Source organism: Simochromis diagramma, unplaced genomic scaffold (genome assembly GCF_900408965.1).
Source record: "Simochromis diagramma unplaced genomic scaffold, fSimDia1.1 OVJJ01000321.1, whole genome shotgun sequence".
Taxonomy (NCBI): Eukaryota; Metazoa; Chordata; class Actinopteri; order Cichliformes; family Cichlidae; genus Simochromis; species Simochromis diagramma.
The window spans coordinates 7,078,627-7,098,439 of NW_024386772.1; the positions used below are offsets into that span (position 1 = coordinate 7,078,627).

Genomic DNA, 19,813 nt, shown 5'->3' on the forward strand with positions numbered 1-19,813 from the left:
GAGTTTAATAACACTAGAGCGCTTCATTATTTACCTTTAGTTGTAATTCAACCCTCTGGTCACGGTAGGTGAAGGAACACAAATAAACTTATAAACTGACAAACAAGACAACATTATCAGCCAGGTTCGTAAGAATGATGCCAGGTACTAAATATTATTTAGTAAGGCGTTTATTTATATTGAATTTGTTAGGCATAAAAAGCCTTAAACACAACATAATCAGTCAAGCGTCATTATTTGAATATAAATCAGTAACACCAAGCGTAATATTATGTCACATAAGGTTGCAGCAACGTTGAAGCTCATTTTCTGAATAACCAGCAGCTTAAAACAAGACAAAATAAACAGGGTGACAAAAACACACATTTCTTCTAAAGGAACCAGCGAGTATTATGGATAAAGTACAGGTTGTCTTTGCCAATAAAATAAAATAAAATACAAAAAAATAAAAAGTAAAATAAACAAAAGGCTAATGCTATGAAAATAACATGTCCATGTGAATTCACAGGCCAACGGCTGATTTCTTTATTGTTTTTTGTGATTTCAGCTTCATGCTTGAGTACGTGACATGCACATACGTGTCACCATTTAGTAGTCTCTCCCTTCCTTACATAGACACCCCCCCCCCCCCCTTTTGTCTTTCCCAATGTTCTCTGGTTTGTGCAGTGCTCTGACCAAGCACTCTCCTTAATTGTATTTCCCCGCCCATTGATTACTTTAATGGTGGTCGATGCTACACAGTAGGCCTCTGCGTGTGTGTCTGCACCACATCAAGGTCATTCAAGTCTCCAGGGAGGCAAAATGGAAGACATACATTCACCTTGTTGTTGTCTGGAGTGCGATATGCTCGGCCTTACAAAATCAGAAGACTGACTGTGCATTGCCATACCAGTTTACATTCATTACTGCTTGGTTGTTTTCTCCATCTTATGCCAACCAAATTGTATAATTTACGACCAGATTTTCGTAGATTTTTGCTTTGGATGTTCCTGTAATAGTTCAGCTTCTCCATATTACATACAGCGGTCATTAAACTGTCATCTCGCGTCTCTCTAGACCATCTTTTTTTCTGTCTGTAATTACTTTGAGAAATTTTAATAGTGTGATGAGCACTGTGATGAGCTGTGACCATGGTGATACAGTCTTTTTCATCTCCCCTTTGCGCAGCAGTGCAATATGTGCAGCTTAGTGAGAACGTGTTCAGATACACCAAACGCCGTATCCTCATTAAACACTGTTTTTACTATTGCAAAAGTGACATTCCGAATCTTATTAATATTTTCATTCAGTTATTCATTTTTCAATATTAATGAAAGCTGAAAATTGAGCTGAAAAATTTACCACCCCACATATACAACAGTATATTTTGCTTTTTAGTGTGGTGTTATGCATTTAAACATTGTAATAGTTGAATTTGTCACAGGTTCATGGTTCCTAGTATATATTAATAGAAACTGCACATCTATTTCCAGCCATTCACACTTAAGTGCTTAACAATGAGAAACACTGTATTGTAACATTTGGGAAAATGTTTGTAATCTTACGAAATATGGAGTACAGTTTAGTTAAACGCCTTAGTTTAAGTCCAGTGCAACAGATCTTTTCTTCACCTGTTAATTCTTCTGTAGAAGAATCCGTCTACAACTTTTACATTTATTTTTCTTTACACATTCACATCACTTCACCCGTCCATTACAACACAAACATTGCCAAGAACTTCATTTTTCCATATTTGTTAAGGCAAATGCCACACTAAATATTGTCTCTTAATCACAATAATTTTTTTGTTTTTCTTTTAGCCACACAACTAATCAAACCAACAACAAACAACAAATACTCTAATTTCTAAGTGTAGCATATCCAGTCAGCCTGTAACATAACTTCTGTTTTTGTCTTTCTTTCCATTATTTGAGTGCTAAATATGAACAAATATGAAAGTTATCCCTGTTGGGAACAATACAAAGAGAACAGAAAACAAATAAGATGTCATAGATTGTAATCATCTATAAAGTCCCTACTGTGTCTTTGTGATTATATTCATTTATCAGTATTCTGTTTCCTTCTTCATCTTAATATAATTTCTTTCACAGCCCCGTGGAGCTACGAGACTCTATTCACTTTGGGCTTTCTTTAGGTGGTCTGTATCCACCCTGACCAGGTCAGAGTCTTCAGTCACCTCCAACAGAGTATCTATTTCGGGGCTGTCTACACTGACAAGCTCCCCTTCCTCCACCTCCACGTGCACACCCATCCCGTTCTCCTCTCCCCCTGGCTGAACCTCGGCCTCGCTCACTTCTACCATCTCCGTGTTCTGCACCACCTCCTCCTCCCCTTCCCGGATCTTCTTAACATGGAAGGTAAAAGGGGGAACGCGGTACACGGAGGTCTTGGAACGAGCATACATCTTGTGGTCAGGGGTGAGTGACTTCTTCATCTTCTCTTTGGAACTCTTTATCTTTGCCCTGCGCTCCTGGTTGGGAGTCATGCGGGTCCCGAGCTTGCCCATCTTCTTCTCAAGACTGTGCTTGGTTTTCTCCAGGTTGTCACGGGTTCTCTGTCTTGTCTTCTCCAAGTTTTCACGGGTTCTCTGCTTGGTCTTCTCCAAGTTTTCCTTGGTTTTTAATTTGGTCTTCTCAATTTTCTCTTTGGAGAAGGCTTTCTTTATGTTATCGACTTGCTCTTTTGTGGTGCGTTGGAGGCGCTTTGTACGAGTCTCTATGAGCTCCTCTTCAATCACCACCTCTTCATCTGAATTAAGATTGTCTGGGAGTCCCTCCTGTCCCTCTTCAGGGATTTGCTCAAGGCCCTCCGCTGTTTTACTTTCTACCGCCTCTGCTTTCTTGGATTTGGATGCCTTTGGTGGCTTCACTTGGTCCTAAGGGACAAAATAGAAAAGAAAGAAAGAGGGAAGAGCATTAAGCCACTGTAGCAGAGTGAGCGAGACTGAGTTAAAAACGCTTTACAACAATTTTTACAAACATTTCAATGGACATGATGTTTCATTAATTGTATTATATGAATAATGTAAAAATAGCATATGTTTCAATATGTTTTCAAATGTACCACCTATACAAAATTAAGATAATGGGCAACGGAATTGCAAATATCAGCCTGAAACTCTGCAGAGTCATGCCTCATCAAGTAGTCAGTGTAAACATGTCACTGTGTGCAGCTGGTGCAGAGTGCCATCTAGTGGTGTCACTTATATGCTGAAAATTGTGCAAACAAAATGGTTTTAAATTTTTAGTTATGAAAGATAAAAGAATGTAGCCTGGCATATTTATAGGTATTATATGGCATGTCTTTAAAACACTAGTAAAACCTGAAAGGAATCCTATATTATCTGCAATTTTAGTCATAATGAAACTGAAGCTCACAATTTGTTCATCTAACCACAGGTTTATTTCCTGCCACTTACATATCATTTCTGTATAAAAGTCTGAAGATCTAATCTTCAGTTAAATCTCTCAGTAGACAATTTCAGCTTGTGTTTGGTCGGCAAAAGTGTTGATAATAAAATGCAGAATAAAGACTGGTGGTTAAATTTCACTGGAAATACTTAGTGGTTAGAATACTTTCGGTTTAGCACATAATGCAAAGTGCAGCAGTTTCAGAGATGACCAGAAATTGCTGCATACGTAAGCCCAGAAGCAGGACCATAGTATTTGTTCTATGCAAAGCTACACGGGAAAGTATCACCCTGTCAAACCACTTGGATGTGCATCTATTTGAATACCCCCCTACAAGTTACAATAAAACAAAAACAAAACCTTAAATCAAAGCACTTAAATTTTTTATTTTACATCTGTCAACAAAGTAGACCACATTTCCATGTTGTTTGGCAGGACAGTGTCATTCCAGATATCCACAAAGGGAGGAGCAGTACTATGATAGAAATGTGATTCCCCCAACTGTCAGTTACTGATAGAGGGATCAGTCGACCCACCCTGCTGAACCACACCTCAGTGCACCATCACTATAGTCACTGACTTTGTAGATACACATGAAAAAAATCAGTAATTCATGAGACCAACCTAGATATTTAGGAATATTTAGGATGTTCACAGTCTGACATCTAGGTTCAAATACCAATGAGTGTTTACATCTGAAGTTAATTTAAGAGGCATAAAAGGCCTCATATCTATTTTGTCTAATATCAGTCCGCTAAAGAGCCACAATCAGACAAATAATTATCCTGCAGAACACGGACTCAGATGAAACAGACACAGCGCTGCTCGCATGTAGCAAAGGTTTGTTTATCATCTCCACTATGAGGGACGACACATCTTTATTTGAAAATTGTAAAAAGAAACATTTCAATAAGGTGGGAATAATTTGTCAGCCACTGTTATTATAAGCTGCTATAATTACAATGCATACACCTAAATGCGAATACTGCCTAGGAAGTAGTCGCCCTTCTACGCTTTAAATGACAATTTAGGTAACTTGATGGTGGAGTAAATAGCATTTCAGTCATTTCACAGCAAGAATACTCATTCTTTCTTGCTTTTTGCATGTTCTCCCTGTACCTATGTGGGTTTCCTAAGTTAACTTGTGATTCTAAACTGACTGCTGATGTGATGTAGATAAAGTGCTTGAAGTACGTAGGACAAATGCTGCATAAATGTAACATCTAAAGTACATTGAGGGGTCAGTAAGACTTTAAAAGCTGAAGTACACTGCATCAGCATTAGCTACCAGCATAAACCGCCATTCTGAAACAACACATTACAAACACAGGGGCTTTTTTTCTTGTGTGGCCCTAAATTGTGTTTTGGTTCCTTTGCTTGTCACATGGTCATCAAAGTTTTAAGAATTTTTAAGAATCCCTGCTCTAAGTTGGCTTAAGGTTTGAAAGTTATAGTTTTTTGATAATCAATAGTTTCCTACTGTAATATAACAACTGTAATATCACTAGTATAACACTAAATATTAAGTGACCTGTATTATCAGCTCTTATTCCTAACTTGTAAAAGACAAACACCTGTCAGATCACATCAGTAGCACATATCTCTGCACCATTCAAATACTGCCACGCGATCCTATCATAAAATGGACATTGCAACCATATTCAGCACTGTATATAGTATAAACCTGCTCGACCCACTCTGTGTGGGTTTATTTTAGGCTGGCCTTTCCCGCTCTCTGGATTCCATGTACTGTTCTCTGGCTACTGCCTATTGCACCACTAAGAAGCTCCCTCCCTTCCCCTCCCACACAGCAACAGATAAACACAGCGCTCTATCACCATAGCAACCACCCCCTCACGCTGTCTCTGGTGGGTAGTGAGGTGAAGTTTAGCTGGACAAACAGCTGACATGTCTACAACAATATATTGGCACATGTTCGGCAGTTGCTGATTGCATATTCCTCTTAAACTAAAATATATACTGCAAATGTTTTGCAGGTTAGCTCAGTGAGCACAGTAGGGCTGAGTAATGAGATGATAATTAAATATATTTTTGAACGCATAAACACATAATACTGCAACAGATTCCCATTTGCTGTTGTAAAATGTGACCTCATATATAAGACAACTTCTATATACACACTTCAAGATAGCCACACACAGAATTAAATGTGTTCATTTAATTAAATTCATTTAATTTATTTAGGTGACCTTAGAAAGTATACACCACCTCCTCCTCCCCTTCTCAGATTTTCCTGCAGAATTTTTATGTGCAAATATATACATTATATTATTTGTGTCTTGTGCTTTTGACATAACACAAAGAAAAGGCATGAAAATGGCGTAACTGAGAGCAAGTATGAGTAATGTAAGCCGACAGAAACAGAGACACTGTTATTCACAGTTTTTCCCATGAAGCTATACTGAGCGCTTGAAAAGAAAGTGTGGAGCCAATGGAAAACAGCAGTGCCTGGCAGGAAACAGGTGAAATCATACATAACATGGTGAAAGAGCCTGTTTGTTATACTGCACCTCACTAGAGCTATGTAACGCAAATCAAATCATTGGCCAAAATACTTTTGTGAGAAAAATGACAAACGTTTTACTTAAAACTGATAGAGAAAAAAAAGCATTGCTCCTTCAGCATTTTCTATTCTCTTTTTATTCATTTTTGTCTTGTTCTGTCCTAAATATTTACCGTAAAAGCTGCTTTTTTTTAAAACTAGAAAGTGTATCTCGACCAGTTCCATTTTGGCCAACACTGCAATCCAAGATTGTGTCAGGGTCCTGGGACTGGGCGACCCAGGATCCCTGGGCAGTCATGGACCTGTGTATTATTATTATTATGTATTTTTGGTGTCGTTTTCCCTTCTCTGTGCGTGTACATATGTGTGTTTCTCTGTGCTGTGTTAGTCTGTCCCACTCATATGTTTAGGCGAGGTATGGGTGTGTATGTCTGCGGGTGTGCCTGGAGGATGGAGCTCGGCCACCTGCAGGCCTGAGGGGTGTGGCCCTGCGGAGGGACTGGCCACACCCGAAGCCACACACCTGCCGCTGATCAGGGCTCGTCGGGGGAGCTACTTAGGAGAGTCTTGGAGCTCCCACCGACGCGGGATCATTGCATGAGACTCCACGTTAGTCACCCTGTCTAAGTTTAGTCAGAAAGTGTATGCCTGCCATTTCGGAGTGTCCTGACAGCTGCCGCTATTGTTTCCCGCAGGAGGAGCGTGGAGGCCACGGAGAGCAGCGAGCACCGGGGGGTGCCGACACGGGAGCAGAGAGCACACGGATTATTCACGGGAGACACGACACGGGAGTCTGGGAGAACACGGGGATTTATTGTTACGTTGTTTTTCACCTTGTAAATAAACACTGCCTATACATAGAGCACCGCGCCTGGGTCCTCCTTCCCCACTCCTTCCACGGTGTGCCATGCCATACCGTGACAGATTGTCTGTTTAAATATATAACAAACAAAGAAAAAAACCCTTTATATGGATGCCTCTTTTTTGCGATATAGCCTATAGGTCTAGTTGCAACATGTTAGAGTGTAGAGATCAACATTTCAGTATTTAAGGCTATTCCTCAAACCTAGTCTACGACTTAAACACATACTATATACAAATCTATTTGTCACAAGCTTACGTGAGCTCTAAGTATAACTCTGTTAGAAATTATAATGATGAATCTGAGTACTGCGTCGCACTTCACATTTATAAAATCTTCAATTAGCCTTTCTAGGCTCATGGGAAAGTTTCACTGTTTACATTCTGAAAACCTGATACAGCCCACTCTATGGAAACTGTGATAAACCCTGTCTGGGTTTAAGAGCGAGATTACAAGTTGAGAGATTAACACTGATTTACATAAAAAGCGAATCACTCAACACGAAACACTCCACTGCAGCAAAGTTTTTGTACAGGACTTTGAGTGATTTCCTTAACAGTTGCAGCATTGCTGTTTGTCTCTTCCTGTGTGCACGCCCCTTAAGAGCTTGAGGACAAATATAGTAATTCCATTTGCGTCCCTGTGTTACCTTCCTTACTCCTTCCACTTAATCGCTGTGGAAAAGTGAGCACTGTATTTCTGTGTGCGTTTGCTAACAAGCTCCAGGGGAAAAGTGACGGAGTAAGTGCGCTCTACTCAACGAATGGCGTGAATCCTAGAAAAAGAAAAAGGTGGAAAACAGCTAAATCAATTATGGAAAAACAGTTGAACCAGAAAAGTGAAGCAGGAAAAGATTAAAACACTGAGAATCATTACACCTGTGGGAGATCAAACCCTCTGGCTTTGAGGAAATTGGTTTTTAATGAAAAATTCAACAAGAATGTTTCTAATCAAGGTTAAAAACCTGCCTGAAATATAATTTAATTAAAACTGTTTACAGCAGCACCTTTTAATTGTCAGAGGCTTAATGTTACTAGTCTGACTCATACAGTCTGTTACCAAGGACAACAGAGGAAACAGTGTCCTCAATTAGCACTATACTGAGACAACAGACGTTCTGACTAAAGCTGCTGGCATGTCGCTGTCTCTCTATCTGCTAAAAGACCCTTACTAACCCACTGTGTTGAACATTCTTGCATACTTATTGTGTCGCTGACAAGATTTTAGCATCATTTTGTCAAGCCAAGATTATTAAAAGTCAGAAGTGTTGCACATGCACAACACAGTGACTGTGTTCTCTGCTCAGCACGTGTCTAGAAAGTGGTTGCGCAGCTTTCAGCTTGTGGTATGTGTAATCATAATCTAAAGGTGTTTGTGGCTTTGTTCTGCTTTGATTAACTGCAAACATTTGGGGTTTTTTAATTCCCTACTTGCACCTATGATAAATGTCAGATTTAAAAAACCAACGCAGTTCATTAATTACTGATGTTGCCTTTGGTACGTAGCAAGCCAGACTATTGTTAGATAATCAACCCGTGCCAATAAAACAGACAACCCTGATCCACCTACTCAAGTGAAAAACAGACACACACCAATCCTTTTGAGGCAGTGTGATGAAAGGCCTCTCCAGTGAGTCACAGGAGCAGCTGTCTGATCCTTAGCAGTCCTTGCAGCTGTGCACTTAGCTTTCACAATGAGTGATCTCATTGACCCGTATGCCCCCCCGAGAACTGAAAAAGGCTAAATGAAAGATTGACAAGAAGCAGAGTAGAAGGTTTGTGTGTTAGAGCGTTGCAATGGCCTGAATCACGATGCTTTGATCCCCAACGAGTGTGTGGAGGTTAAAATAAGGACGTTAATGTACTCTGGTCATTAATATTGAGGCCTCCCACGCTTTCCCAAATAAGGCTCAAGCAATGCACAGATGACTAGATTAGCTGCGTTCTACTTCAGGCAGTTTGGGGTTTGCGACTAAGAATACAATGTTTCATGAAGCTCCCCTATTCGTTTTACACAAATTGCCCTGACGGCATCTTGTTAAAGTGTCTCGTGGGTTATGGGGCAAAAACAGCCACTTCAGCTGTCTGTAGTCACATTCATTGCAAAAAAGAGGACTTCTTTATACCACGCAGTCAATACGGCAATGCCATGTTATATTTTATACCACAGGAAGGGAGTTTCTTGTTTTTTTTCTCTTGCAGTAATTTGTTATTTCATAAATGGGGAAGCCCTTTTCCCCAGCCCAGCCTTCCCACATCCATTACTGTGAAACCAGTGGAATCCCAGCTGGGTTAGTTTCATGCAAAGATGGAAAATTTACTTTTCCATTTACGTCCCTGTCCGAGCTAAAAGCCAGAGTGCTGGAAACATATTATATAACATGGTATTATATCCAAATGTATTATATCCAAGGTAAGAATAGGATGTAGTTTTAGAAATGACCAAATCTCACATTTTAAAATGTTCAGTGTGTGTATGCATGCATTTGCATAATCTACTATGAACATGTCTTCTTTAAGGGACAGTGTTATTATTGTAACCTTATTCTTTTCTGCAAAAAAAAGATGCCAATTACTGCTTTATAATATTATGTAATGTTATAATCAAGTAAGTGCATTTTACTCATGTTAACGCAACACTCAACCAAATCAGTAACTGACTCTAGTATTAATTCAGAGCAAATTAATGATGACGATGACATATTAAAAATGGGATTGCAGTCAATTCAGTAACTCATCAATGCTATTGTACACTTAGTCTTAATTATGTACTTATATGTGAGCTTACAAGCACATTTCACCTTCAAAGTTCGCCTCTTACACTGTTAACATAATTTAAGCACTGTTTCCATTATTTATAGATTAATCATCCAAAACATCCATGTGCATGCAAAATCTAATGCCAAGGGTACACAAAACCCACGGTGTCCTGGCACACGCTGAGTGACAGCCTATAATTCACATGCCAGTGACAAGAAGAGCAAGCCGTCACAGCAGCAGCGAAACATACCACTGGGAAACCTGACTGTAACACTTTAGACTGTCGGCTTGCACAGTCCAGATCTTACTTTCACATGCACTCATGTTAAATTACAAGAATAACATTTGGTCATATTAATAGTAAACATATCTATATGTCTTTAAGAGACACCTATATATGCAGGGAGTCGTGAAGTGTCCACTTACAGTAAAGATGTGTGAATGATATTCAACAGGAAAGCTTTCGATTGAACAAATCTTATATACAATTGACAGCATATACACAATTACAAGAAATACAAAGAGAAACATCCACATTTGCCATTTGTAATTCAATTTATCAATCAAATGGTACTCCACATTGTTAAACTCACACCCACTCAATGAAATAGGACACTATGGCATTTCGTTGCATTGCTACTGGTGTATTTATAGCAACAGGCAACATAACAGTTTCCTTAAATATACCAAGTCATATCATTTGGCCAACTTTATTTTTTTTTTTGGCTGTGCTCTTGTAGATGAAGGGTGTGCCTAGTGCCTACAAATCTTGGAATAAACAGCCCAGAGAGTATCAGAAGCTTCCACCAAGTTGTGATGTGGTATGAGGACACATGTCTGTTAGCTGGCCAAGAAGCTGGATGACAACTACAAATGACAAAATTGAGGGGTGGCCCGATCAGGGCCCCAGCTGGTAAATCATGTCTGCTGCTGTGGGATGGGGATGTTTGGTGAGATGGGAAGGCAGCTGTGGCTTGAATTCAGGACACATGAAATATGGTTATTTTAAAATACGCACCACAGAATGATCTCTTGCAGAGCAAGGCAAACAGCTCACACGAAAACATTAGATATAAAGATAATGCTGATACATATGCACACTGTTGTCGCAGGTAATGGTGAGGGTTTTTTGGTTTTCATGCGTAACACAACACTAGCCCCATTTCCTTTAAACAACATCTCTATGCACTATGTCAAAATCTCCCTAGTGCACTACATCCTGTCAATCACATATTCTCTGTAAGTGCTGTGTAAGACTGAGCTGACACAGTGGCTAACTTAAGCAATCACAGGCAAAATTATCAGCCATATTTAATATATTAATTCAAAAATATATATACACATGTACACTGTTTTCACGTGTTGAAGTAGCAAGGGGTCCTCTTTCTGCTGTATAAACTGTATACTTTAGCGTGAGAAGCACAGGAAGGGATAGAGTAACACTCTCAGCAAATCCAACCTCAGCTTCTGGTGAAACCACACCGTGCTGTACACTTGATCTGAAAAAGTAGATCAGAGAGGAAATGTCCTGTATGCTTGTTTGTCAAACATTTATCCAATTATCCTACCCAACCTCTGGTCCTTAGCCAGTCTTAACTGTTCTAAATAAGTGTCTTTTTCAACACAATCTTGTATATTTATGTTGTTTCCTGCAAAATAAACCAAAGCAAAGAAAACAGAAAGACAACCCGAACAATAGCAGAGGACGGCAGCTGATACACAGATGACAAAGCAGTATTTTTGCCGCAAAAGGATAATGGCTTAGGACGCTCAAAAATAAAAAGGAGTTCCAAACAGAATGAAAAAGGGCTACTGTTACTCATTGGGTTGAGCTCAGTTGTTCCCTGTTGTCAACGAAATATGTGAGAGAAGGAAAGAGAGAGCGATTAGAGGAGTACATCCAAATTTGGCAAAGAAAAGCTTAAAGCAAGAGCATTTCTGACTCCATGAAGTCACAAAAGGGAAACTACCAACATGAGCATTTTGAATACTGTATCCACACAGAGTTCATCTTTGTAGCTAAGTTGTAACACTTAAACGTAGAGTCGGCAGGATCTTTCAGGGTAGAGGAGTACAGAAAGACCAACAGAAGAGAGGCTGAGAGGAGTGAATGACGTTTAAATGTGGATTAGAAGTCTGAGTGGGAGTAAAAAGGGCTAATGCAGAGTTGATGGGGAGTGATAAGGGAGAGAAACTGAGGAGGGAGGAGAACAAGTGAGTATGCTGGCAGGAGGGGCAGAGAGATGCCAGCAGGATGAATCACAACACTAACTTTGTGCTGCCGGTTGAGTGCTTTTTGGTAGAGTTTGTTGCTATTGCCTGCAAGAGTCTGCTAAGTACTTCACAACAACCCTGTATTTAATGAGCCTGAGACCCACTTTCTACCTAGAAACAAAGATTTATTGAGCTGAAAGAGCAAAAGAGCTTTGGTTGAATCGCTATGTTTGGAGTAAATTGAACTGGGTTATTAAACAGTCTGGGCACGGTGAAAAGCTATAAGAGAAAAGTAGGCTTATGCTGGTGGTGAGGCTTGTTGGCTGCGATTTGAGCTCTGGAAGGTCTGTGGGGCTAGTGTGGAATAAGCAGCCTGTAACCGAGAAGCTTACATCTCCCTGATAGAGTTGACCACATGGATATCACTGTCCTTGAGCTGCAGCCAAACACACCCTAATTCCAGACACACAGCAGTACTGTCTCACACTCTGACTGACATACCCATATCATATTGCATAAACTAGATTAATCCACATAATTACATAGATAATGAGCATTACAAAACACAGAGAGATCTGATTGGTTGAATTACAGCAATTTAAAATTCATGGTTACTTTTCACATTTAAAGTAAAACTTTGCAAAATGTTGCATACCTACTAGTACATGTCATGTTTTCCTGGGTCAATCTTTGGGAGTGACCATGCACATATGCATGATCGGTCCATTCCATTAACATTAAACTGTATTTGCTTGCCAGATCACTCATTAAAAATGATTGGTTTGCTGTGCATGTAGATATGCTAATTATTCTTTTCCCTCAAATGACACTAAATCCACTGAAGTTGACACAGCAGGACCCCGTCTTTGATACTAGTCCTCTAGTATTGCCTAGGCAGACCCTATGGGACATAGTGTAGGGCTAAGTCAGTGGTAGGACCTTTTAAGGGTTTTGAAAAGCAACTGTTTAAGCCAGGAGTGGGCAATTTCCCAAGGGGCCCAAACTTAGTAGAACTAAGTTCAGTTTAAGTTCTTATGTGGTCCCTTGGTAAAATAAACTACACACCCTTGACTAAGCTAACTAAAGGCCTACAAAACTGACATAGCTGTGCCTGCTCTGTTTGGTTATGACCAATCTTTTATAATTGTCATGGAGCTGGGAAAAAAGCAGGAAGCTAAGAAAGCTCTACTTTTTTTTTTTTTAGTAATCATGCTTGGGAAAGGCTAATTTCTTTTTGTGTTTCAAAAAGTACAACTCCATCATTACTGGAACGTAAATCCACCAAAAAATTGAGAATATTTACAGCTCTAACATTACAGCTACTATAAAGCTTTAATTAAGAAGCTGCAGTCTAGATTTATCAAATTATCTCTTGGCTCTGGGTTTATTTCCTCTGACAGCTACTGCAATCAGCAAACAAAAAACAGGAAGTGTGCCTTGGTTGGAAGCACTAAAATAGTCAAATGCCTGCTGCATGAGATTAATGGGGATGAGGAAATAAACCTGGGCTCACAGTTGCTCCTCTTGATATGACATGCGATCCACAAATGGCAGCAATACCGAACGCAACAGTCAGAAAGGGTGTTAAAGACAGAGGCTCATTGAAAACACTGGTCATCTGAAGCCTACAGATTAACCAGACGTGTCTTGTGATGAGAGAAAAGGAAGACCCTCACAGACATGGATCTAAAACAACCCCAGAATTGTGCATAAGTTGTCCATGGGATATAGTTTAAATTGTAAACTAAAAAAAGAAAGTGCTGTCTTTTAATTAGAGCAATTCTGGAGTTAATGAGGACTTTTTGTGATTTATCTGCTCAGGTGTGTTGTTACAAGAAACTTCATCAACAGAAATATATTTAGGCCTAAATACTTTATTATTATATTTATTATTAAATATTTGTGATATGCAATATTGTACCTTTATAACTTTGGGCTCGGTATCATGCACAAGGATACTTGGGCATGCAGACTTGAGCAGCCAGAGATCAAACCACCAACCTTTTAATTAGTAGATGACCAGCTCTACTTCCTTAACGACAGCCAACCCAAGCAGGAAGCACTGAGCTCTTTAATCAAGTAAAGAGCTGAATGCTTCCCCACCCCTCTGGTTTCACCGTCATGCCCTTCTGTTACCAGGGTATCTTGAAAGCTATCGCCCTTTGCAGGTTTAATTTTAAAGCATCCCTGTCAAAGCCTTTTGGGCCAAGAACTCCTAGACTATGTGGCTATTCGCATAACGAACAGCAAAAACAGACACAAGAAAAATAACCCGTAGTTAATGCAAGTAAGTAAAGTACAAAATCCTACATTGAAAAAGTTTCATTTATCTCATTCACGTTCTGCCTTCACTGACAGTGTTGAAAGCCAACATTAGCGAGGATATTGGCACAGACGCACACACACCAACACTTACACACACTCACCCGCTGGTACACTACCTGACACTAATTCCACAGATACCTAACTTAACTTCTACATAGTTTACAGTAATCCTTACCTTATCCTTAACCTAGTTCTAATCTTAAACTTTTCCCACTCTAACACATTAACACACATAGAGATGGTGGAAAGTGGTGAAACTTGACTGCGAGCCAGCTTTAAATTTGCACTGCTGCCAATATCTGTCAGTCAATTAAACTGGACACAGTGCAACCATTCACTGGCAATAAATAGACTGCGTGAGCCCAAAACAGCTACTGCAACATGGGATCACCAGCTCCTACAACTGCTTTGAAAATATCACAACGATCAAGTGCAGCCAGCGATAAGTGCGTCACAGGTGAGAAAATAGCAAGAGGTGATTCACGCTCTGTCTGCAATCATAAGTAAACAAAAAAAAAATTACTTAAATCTGATTTGAAAAGTTTAGTAGCTGCTTAAAAGAAAACTGCACATTTACAAACATATTTAAATAAAGAACCTGCAATATAGACAACCAAATTTACACACTGGCTTGCAGTACAACATGTAGTGTCAAAAACAGCAGGAGGCACCTGCTTTGCAGTGTAATTTAAAGGTCTAGGATCTATGATTGGATTTCTGCAAGATGCCAGTAGTGTAACCTGCTCCCACAGTGGACATCCCGGGAGGCTGATGTGAAAACGTTGTGCCTGCCAATATAGAGCCTGAAGTAAGCTCTACTCACGCGAGGCTTGCAGCCCTCAGATTCACTATTACTAATGTTTTTTTAAGCAGATGCTCTGGTGTTGTGTGCATAAAGTGACTGCTGCTGAATCAATGTTCTTATGCTGTCATGAGATTTATTCCAGCACAAGAGCACAAGAAAATGCCTTGCTAAAAAAGAGTTGGTCAGTGTCACATGTCATATTTTCTGACACTTGCCACGTGAAATAAAACTGAGCCTGGCCCAGTGCTCACACTCAACCACTTATGTGGTCAAGTGTGAACTTGTACAGCGTGAATGCATGAATGTTAAGTGTGCTGCTCTTCTGGGAAATCTTCACAATAAAAACGACATCTTCATCTTACATGGGAGCAGCCTGCCAACTATGCGTCTGCTGGGCACTCAGGGATGGGGCGTTGGTTCTGTCTCAAGTAGCCCTTCATGCCATATTTCATGGGCCTTATATTTTTATTTACACCCACTCATCTTTATATGGTTTCACTGGATAATCGCATGGAGTGGGAGAGGTCACTACCTGTCTTTATTTTCCATGGCAGCTACTGGCTTTCCCTTCACTTGTGGAAGGACAAATGCACCTCTGACTACTCAACGGCTTCTAAGTAGTGGAAAGCAAAGCTGATGAATAGTTGGTAAACATCACAGCCTGATTTAGGGTTTAGGAAAAAGTGATTCAGACATTTATGTCATGGAAACCACAGAGCGAGCCATCCTGCATCCCCCCAAAAAAACTGTTAGTCCGCTTTTCATTTTCCCAACAAGGGTCAACTCATGCTGCAGTGTGAGTCTCTCTCCCTCTGGTGAGATGAGGTCTAAAGGTAGTTCTGAGAGCCTTTCAAGTGAATTTCACACTTCTTCCCAACCTTTGTTTGTGATGTGGGAAATGCAACACATCTCTAACAAGTACATATTTATATTTATAACAGCCAGATCTAATAGATTAATCATTTAATTTTCATTACTTTATGACCTACACACATAGATGCCATTTCACCTGATAGATGAGGACTTTGAAGTTGCGTCTCTTGAGCAGCTCAGACTCGTTGCTCTCCAGCTTCTTGATCTGGCCCGCCTGCTTCTCGAGGTTGCTGCGTACTGTCTTGACGTTGACGCTGACCTTGCGTACCTTCTCCAGCATTTTGTTGACAGTGTTGGCGGTGTCGATGTGATTCTTGGACAACTTAGACAGCTCCCCTTGGATGGTTGACACTGACTTCTCCATGCCTTCTTGCCGGGCCTCCAGCCCATTCTGGGTCTGCTGGATCTGGTCTACCACCCCGATAATCTTGTCGAGCAGAGACAGAATCATGACCCCATTCATCTGCGCTTCACTCTTCCCCCCCGAGCCAGTTGCCAGCACCGGATCGGTCGCCTCAGCTGGATCATCGTCATCTACTGCCGGCTCTGTGGCGGCACCCACCAGAGCGACTTCTTCATCATCGTAAGACACTTCTGCAAGGGCTCCATGCTCCTTCTTGACACCTGTATCAGCCATTGCTCTCAATTCCAAATACAAACTGCCTGCACGCTCACTACAGATAAAAATACCCTGGTGAAAAATAATCTAGAGGAGCTACGCTGAACTCAACTTAGTCCCTTATTCTCTTTCCTACCGCTTAGACAACTTTCTTTACCACTTGTTTCCCTCTTTGTAGTTTGCTTTACAGTTAAAATTCTCTTCACCCTCAGTCTTTCGCATTCAACTTTCTCTGTCTCTCTCTGCCTCTGCTCCGGGATGCCAGCCAGCCAAGGGGAGTAGGGCCTCTCACAGCTCAAGCATGTGTACCCTGAGTCAAATGCCTCTGCTCCCTGTGAAAGCACCCAGTCACAGATTTCCCTTCTCACACCCAGCCTCCACCCATAGCTCCCCCTGCTGCTGCGGCTCCACCCTATTCTGTCCCCAAGTACAAGGCAGAACTTCCAGACTCCACCTCTTGCAGTGACATAACAGTGCTCTCAGGGAAAAAGGAAAGGTGAGTGCCACTAGGTGTGATATCACAAAAAAAGAAACATTTGGTCAACACGGGGAAATGTGACACAGTTGAAAGAGTTTTAAATCACAGCTAGCACTGAACAGAGTAAGTAAGTGAAGCTTATATAGAATTTTTTCAAGAACAGAAGTGCTTCAAAAACAAAAATGCAATTTAGGAAAAACTTAAGATACAACTATTTAAACGGTATAAACAGATAAAACTAAATGTAAACAAGCCTGCACACTCTCATTATTAACTTAGACTACTTCACTCCCAGTAAGTTCCATATATTGCAAGCCACAGTCCCATAAGCGGTCTCCTTTTGTCCTTAGGGCAGACTTAGATATCCCCAACAAGCACTGATCAGCTGTTCTAAGAGATCGATGGCTCTTGTAGTTCACTAATAGAAAGCGGTATAAATTGAAACCTAAACTTTATAGGGAGCCAATGTAAGGAGGACAGAGAAGCCTCGAAATTCACATTCTCTCATAGTTTTGTTTGACTCTGAAAACATTTAGGCCTGCACTGCACAACATTGAGTTTAATCCTTGAAAAAACTAGAGTTGTCCTAACGTTATTCAAGTAGTTACCATTGTGTCAACTGATCATTTGAAGATAGCATTATTAGAAACTGTATCAATAACTGATAGTGGTGATATAAAGAGTATTAGTCATTCAAAAATAATTGTAAAGCGAAATTGTTTGATTTCTTTTCAGAATATAGATACCATGTCGAGCCAAATGGAAAATAATATCATAGCATTTATCGTATATTTACACTACTTCTTCTTTAATACTACTCCTATTATTATTATTATTAGTAGTAGTAGTAGTAGTAGTAGGAGTAGTAGTATTTCTTCATTGCTCTAGAAAACAGAATACTTTCTTTATGTTGGTGTATGTGTGTTTCCTTAATTGTTTCACTTACCGCCTGAGACTTTTATTATAATGGAAACTCACTTAAACAAGAACCGAACGAGGCTCGTGTGGTGCTTTCGACTTGCGTAAATTAGAGGACTTTTTTTTTGACAGTTTTGGCGACTTAAACTTGGTCCTAAACGTTATATTTAATCAAAAAACACAAATACTATTAACTTAACTATTAAGATAATCATTTACTAACGTGGTTCACTTTCACTTCCCTCCAGTGGTCTCTGGGAGGAACAACAGTTGTACGCTACTGTTGTCATTTCACGTGCAATAGCGCAGTAGTACTTCCGGTTGGTTTGTTCAAAGTAAGAGCTGAGCTTTAGAGTCTCTTTGACCACCAGAGGTCAGGATGAAGTTCATGCAAATGAACCTTTCCCCTTTCATTTTCTGCTTGTGTTATATATTGCTGAATATATTTTGTACACATATAAATGTATATATTGCAAAAGGTACTTAAACTCTTCCACCTTCACTACCTTTACCCATTGTAGGTTCATCATTAGACCTGCCTTCCTCTCATTCACACACATGTATTCTATATTACTATTCTATAATGACTTAAATTCTTCTTGTCTCCAGAGTATGGCTCCACCTCTCCAGGCTGTCTTCCGATTGATCTCTACTATCACTAAAGATCACAATGTCTAAAATCTATACAATTTATCATTGCTTTGAATCCATCTGCCACTCCTACCACACAGCTCACCACATCAATATAGACTTCCCCATGCAACACCGCAGTTCCTCTCTTGGTACCCCATCAGATACTTTCTCTCTGTTCACAAAGGCGGGTGCAACTTCTTCTGAACCTCTTTAAAATCATCAATTACAACAATTTTGGTCTTGTTTAGGCAGCGAAATTAAATTACATTCTTAGAACTTCATTTACTGTAACTTTTTTTTTATGATAAATGGAAAATATATCTTTAAAAAACAATAATATGTATTGATAAAAAATGAAAAAATGTCTCTCCTAAGAAGCTCTTTTAGAACAGATGTAGTTGTGATGGAGGCCTTACTAAACAACAATGTATTAAAACAGACAACAGCAGATTGATACTTCTGCAAGGCATGAATGCCAAAATTACTTCTTTACAGGGGTTCTGATGTCTGTTCATCCATCCATCTCTTACTCGGTTAACTTTGTTAAGGACATTGACTGAAAAACAATTAGGTCTTTGCCACAAGAAAAAACAAAACAAAACAACAAACAAACAAACAAAACCATTCCAAACAAACTCAATGGGGTTTATTTGAAGAACTTATAGATTTTATCCTGCAAAACAACAACAACAAACAAACAAAGAAAAAACTGTGAGTACCTAGTGTGGGTTTACAGCTTCTTCACACAGTACAAAAACATGCATGTTATGTTAATAGGTGATTCTAAATTGCCCATGAATGAGAGGTAGATAAAGTGCTTATAGCATATAGAATATAGTGCTGCAAGAATGGATAGTTACAGTGTGACTTAAAAACAATGTGAGCAGTCAGTAAGAAGAGAAAAATGATGTGTACATAATGTGTATAAATGTGAGTGCATTATGTGGCTATCTACAAGCACAAATGCCCGGAATATAAAAAAATAATGCAACAATAAAACAGAATCCATTTATCCATTTAATTCATTTAGAATTTAGATTAAAAGAGAGCTCAAAAGAAGGGTTGGGACAGGGGTGGGGGTGGGGGCCACTGGCTTTTCAGAGTGTGGAAAACAGAGCTGACACATGCAAGAATTCTTGTCATTGCTTTGAATGTATATACTAGTTTGGAATGAGTGTTGATTGATCCTGAAATAGATAATTATACAAAAATGGGGACAGTGTTTAACAGTTTTAATGGTTATTCATGGTTATATATACATATACATATTCTAAATAGGTCTACAGTTCAAAATTCTGTAGACATATTATGGAGAAATCCACCATAGTGTGATGAATAAAATCTGAGTGGATTTAAGGATTATGTCATAATTTCTATGTCATTTGATGTCTCT

General features: G+C 39.6%; 1 protein-coding gene across 2 annotated transcripts; it reads right to left on the reverse strand.

The window, feature by feature from the left end:
* Positions 1 to 154: 154 nt before the first annotated feature.
* Positions 155 to 16,805, reverse strand: cavin1a (caveolae associated protein 1a). Of its 2 annotated transcripts, XM_040045894.1 has the most exons (3): positions 15,909 to 16,805; positions 2,612 to 2,875; positions 155 to 2,578 (listed from the first exon to the last, which is right to left on the reverse strand). In XM_040045894.1, the coding sequence occupies exons 1-3, from the start codon at positions 16,407 to 16,409 to the stop codon at positions 2,111 to 2,113; spliced, it is 1,233 nt and encodes a 410-aa protein (XP_039901828.1). In that variant the 5' UTR covers positions 16,410 to 16,805; the 3' UTR covers positions 155 to 2,110. The 2 variants fall into 2 exon arrangements, with proteins under 2 accessions (XP_039901828.1, XP_039901820.1); XM_040045886.1 differs by having other exon boundaries at positions 155 to 2,875; positions 15,909 to 16,796.
* Between the last annotated feature and the right edge of the window lie 3,008 nt (positions 16,806 to 19,813).

What these genes read in the sequence shown, in the direction of transcription:
- cavin1a (XM_040045886.1), bottom strand. Translation starts at nt 16,409, where the DNA reads ATGGCTGATACAGGTGTCAAGAAGGAGCATGGAGCCCTTGCAGAAGTG. An exon ending in TCAAAGTCCTCATCTATCAG is followed by an intron (nt 2,876 to 15,908) that starts GTGAAATGGCAT and finishes TTTGTCCCTTAG; the next exon opens with GACCAAGTGAAGCCACCAAA.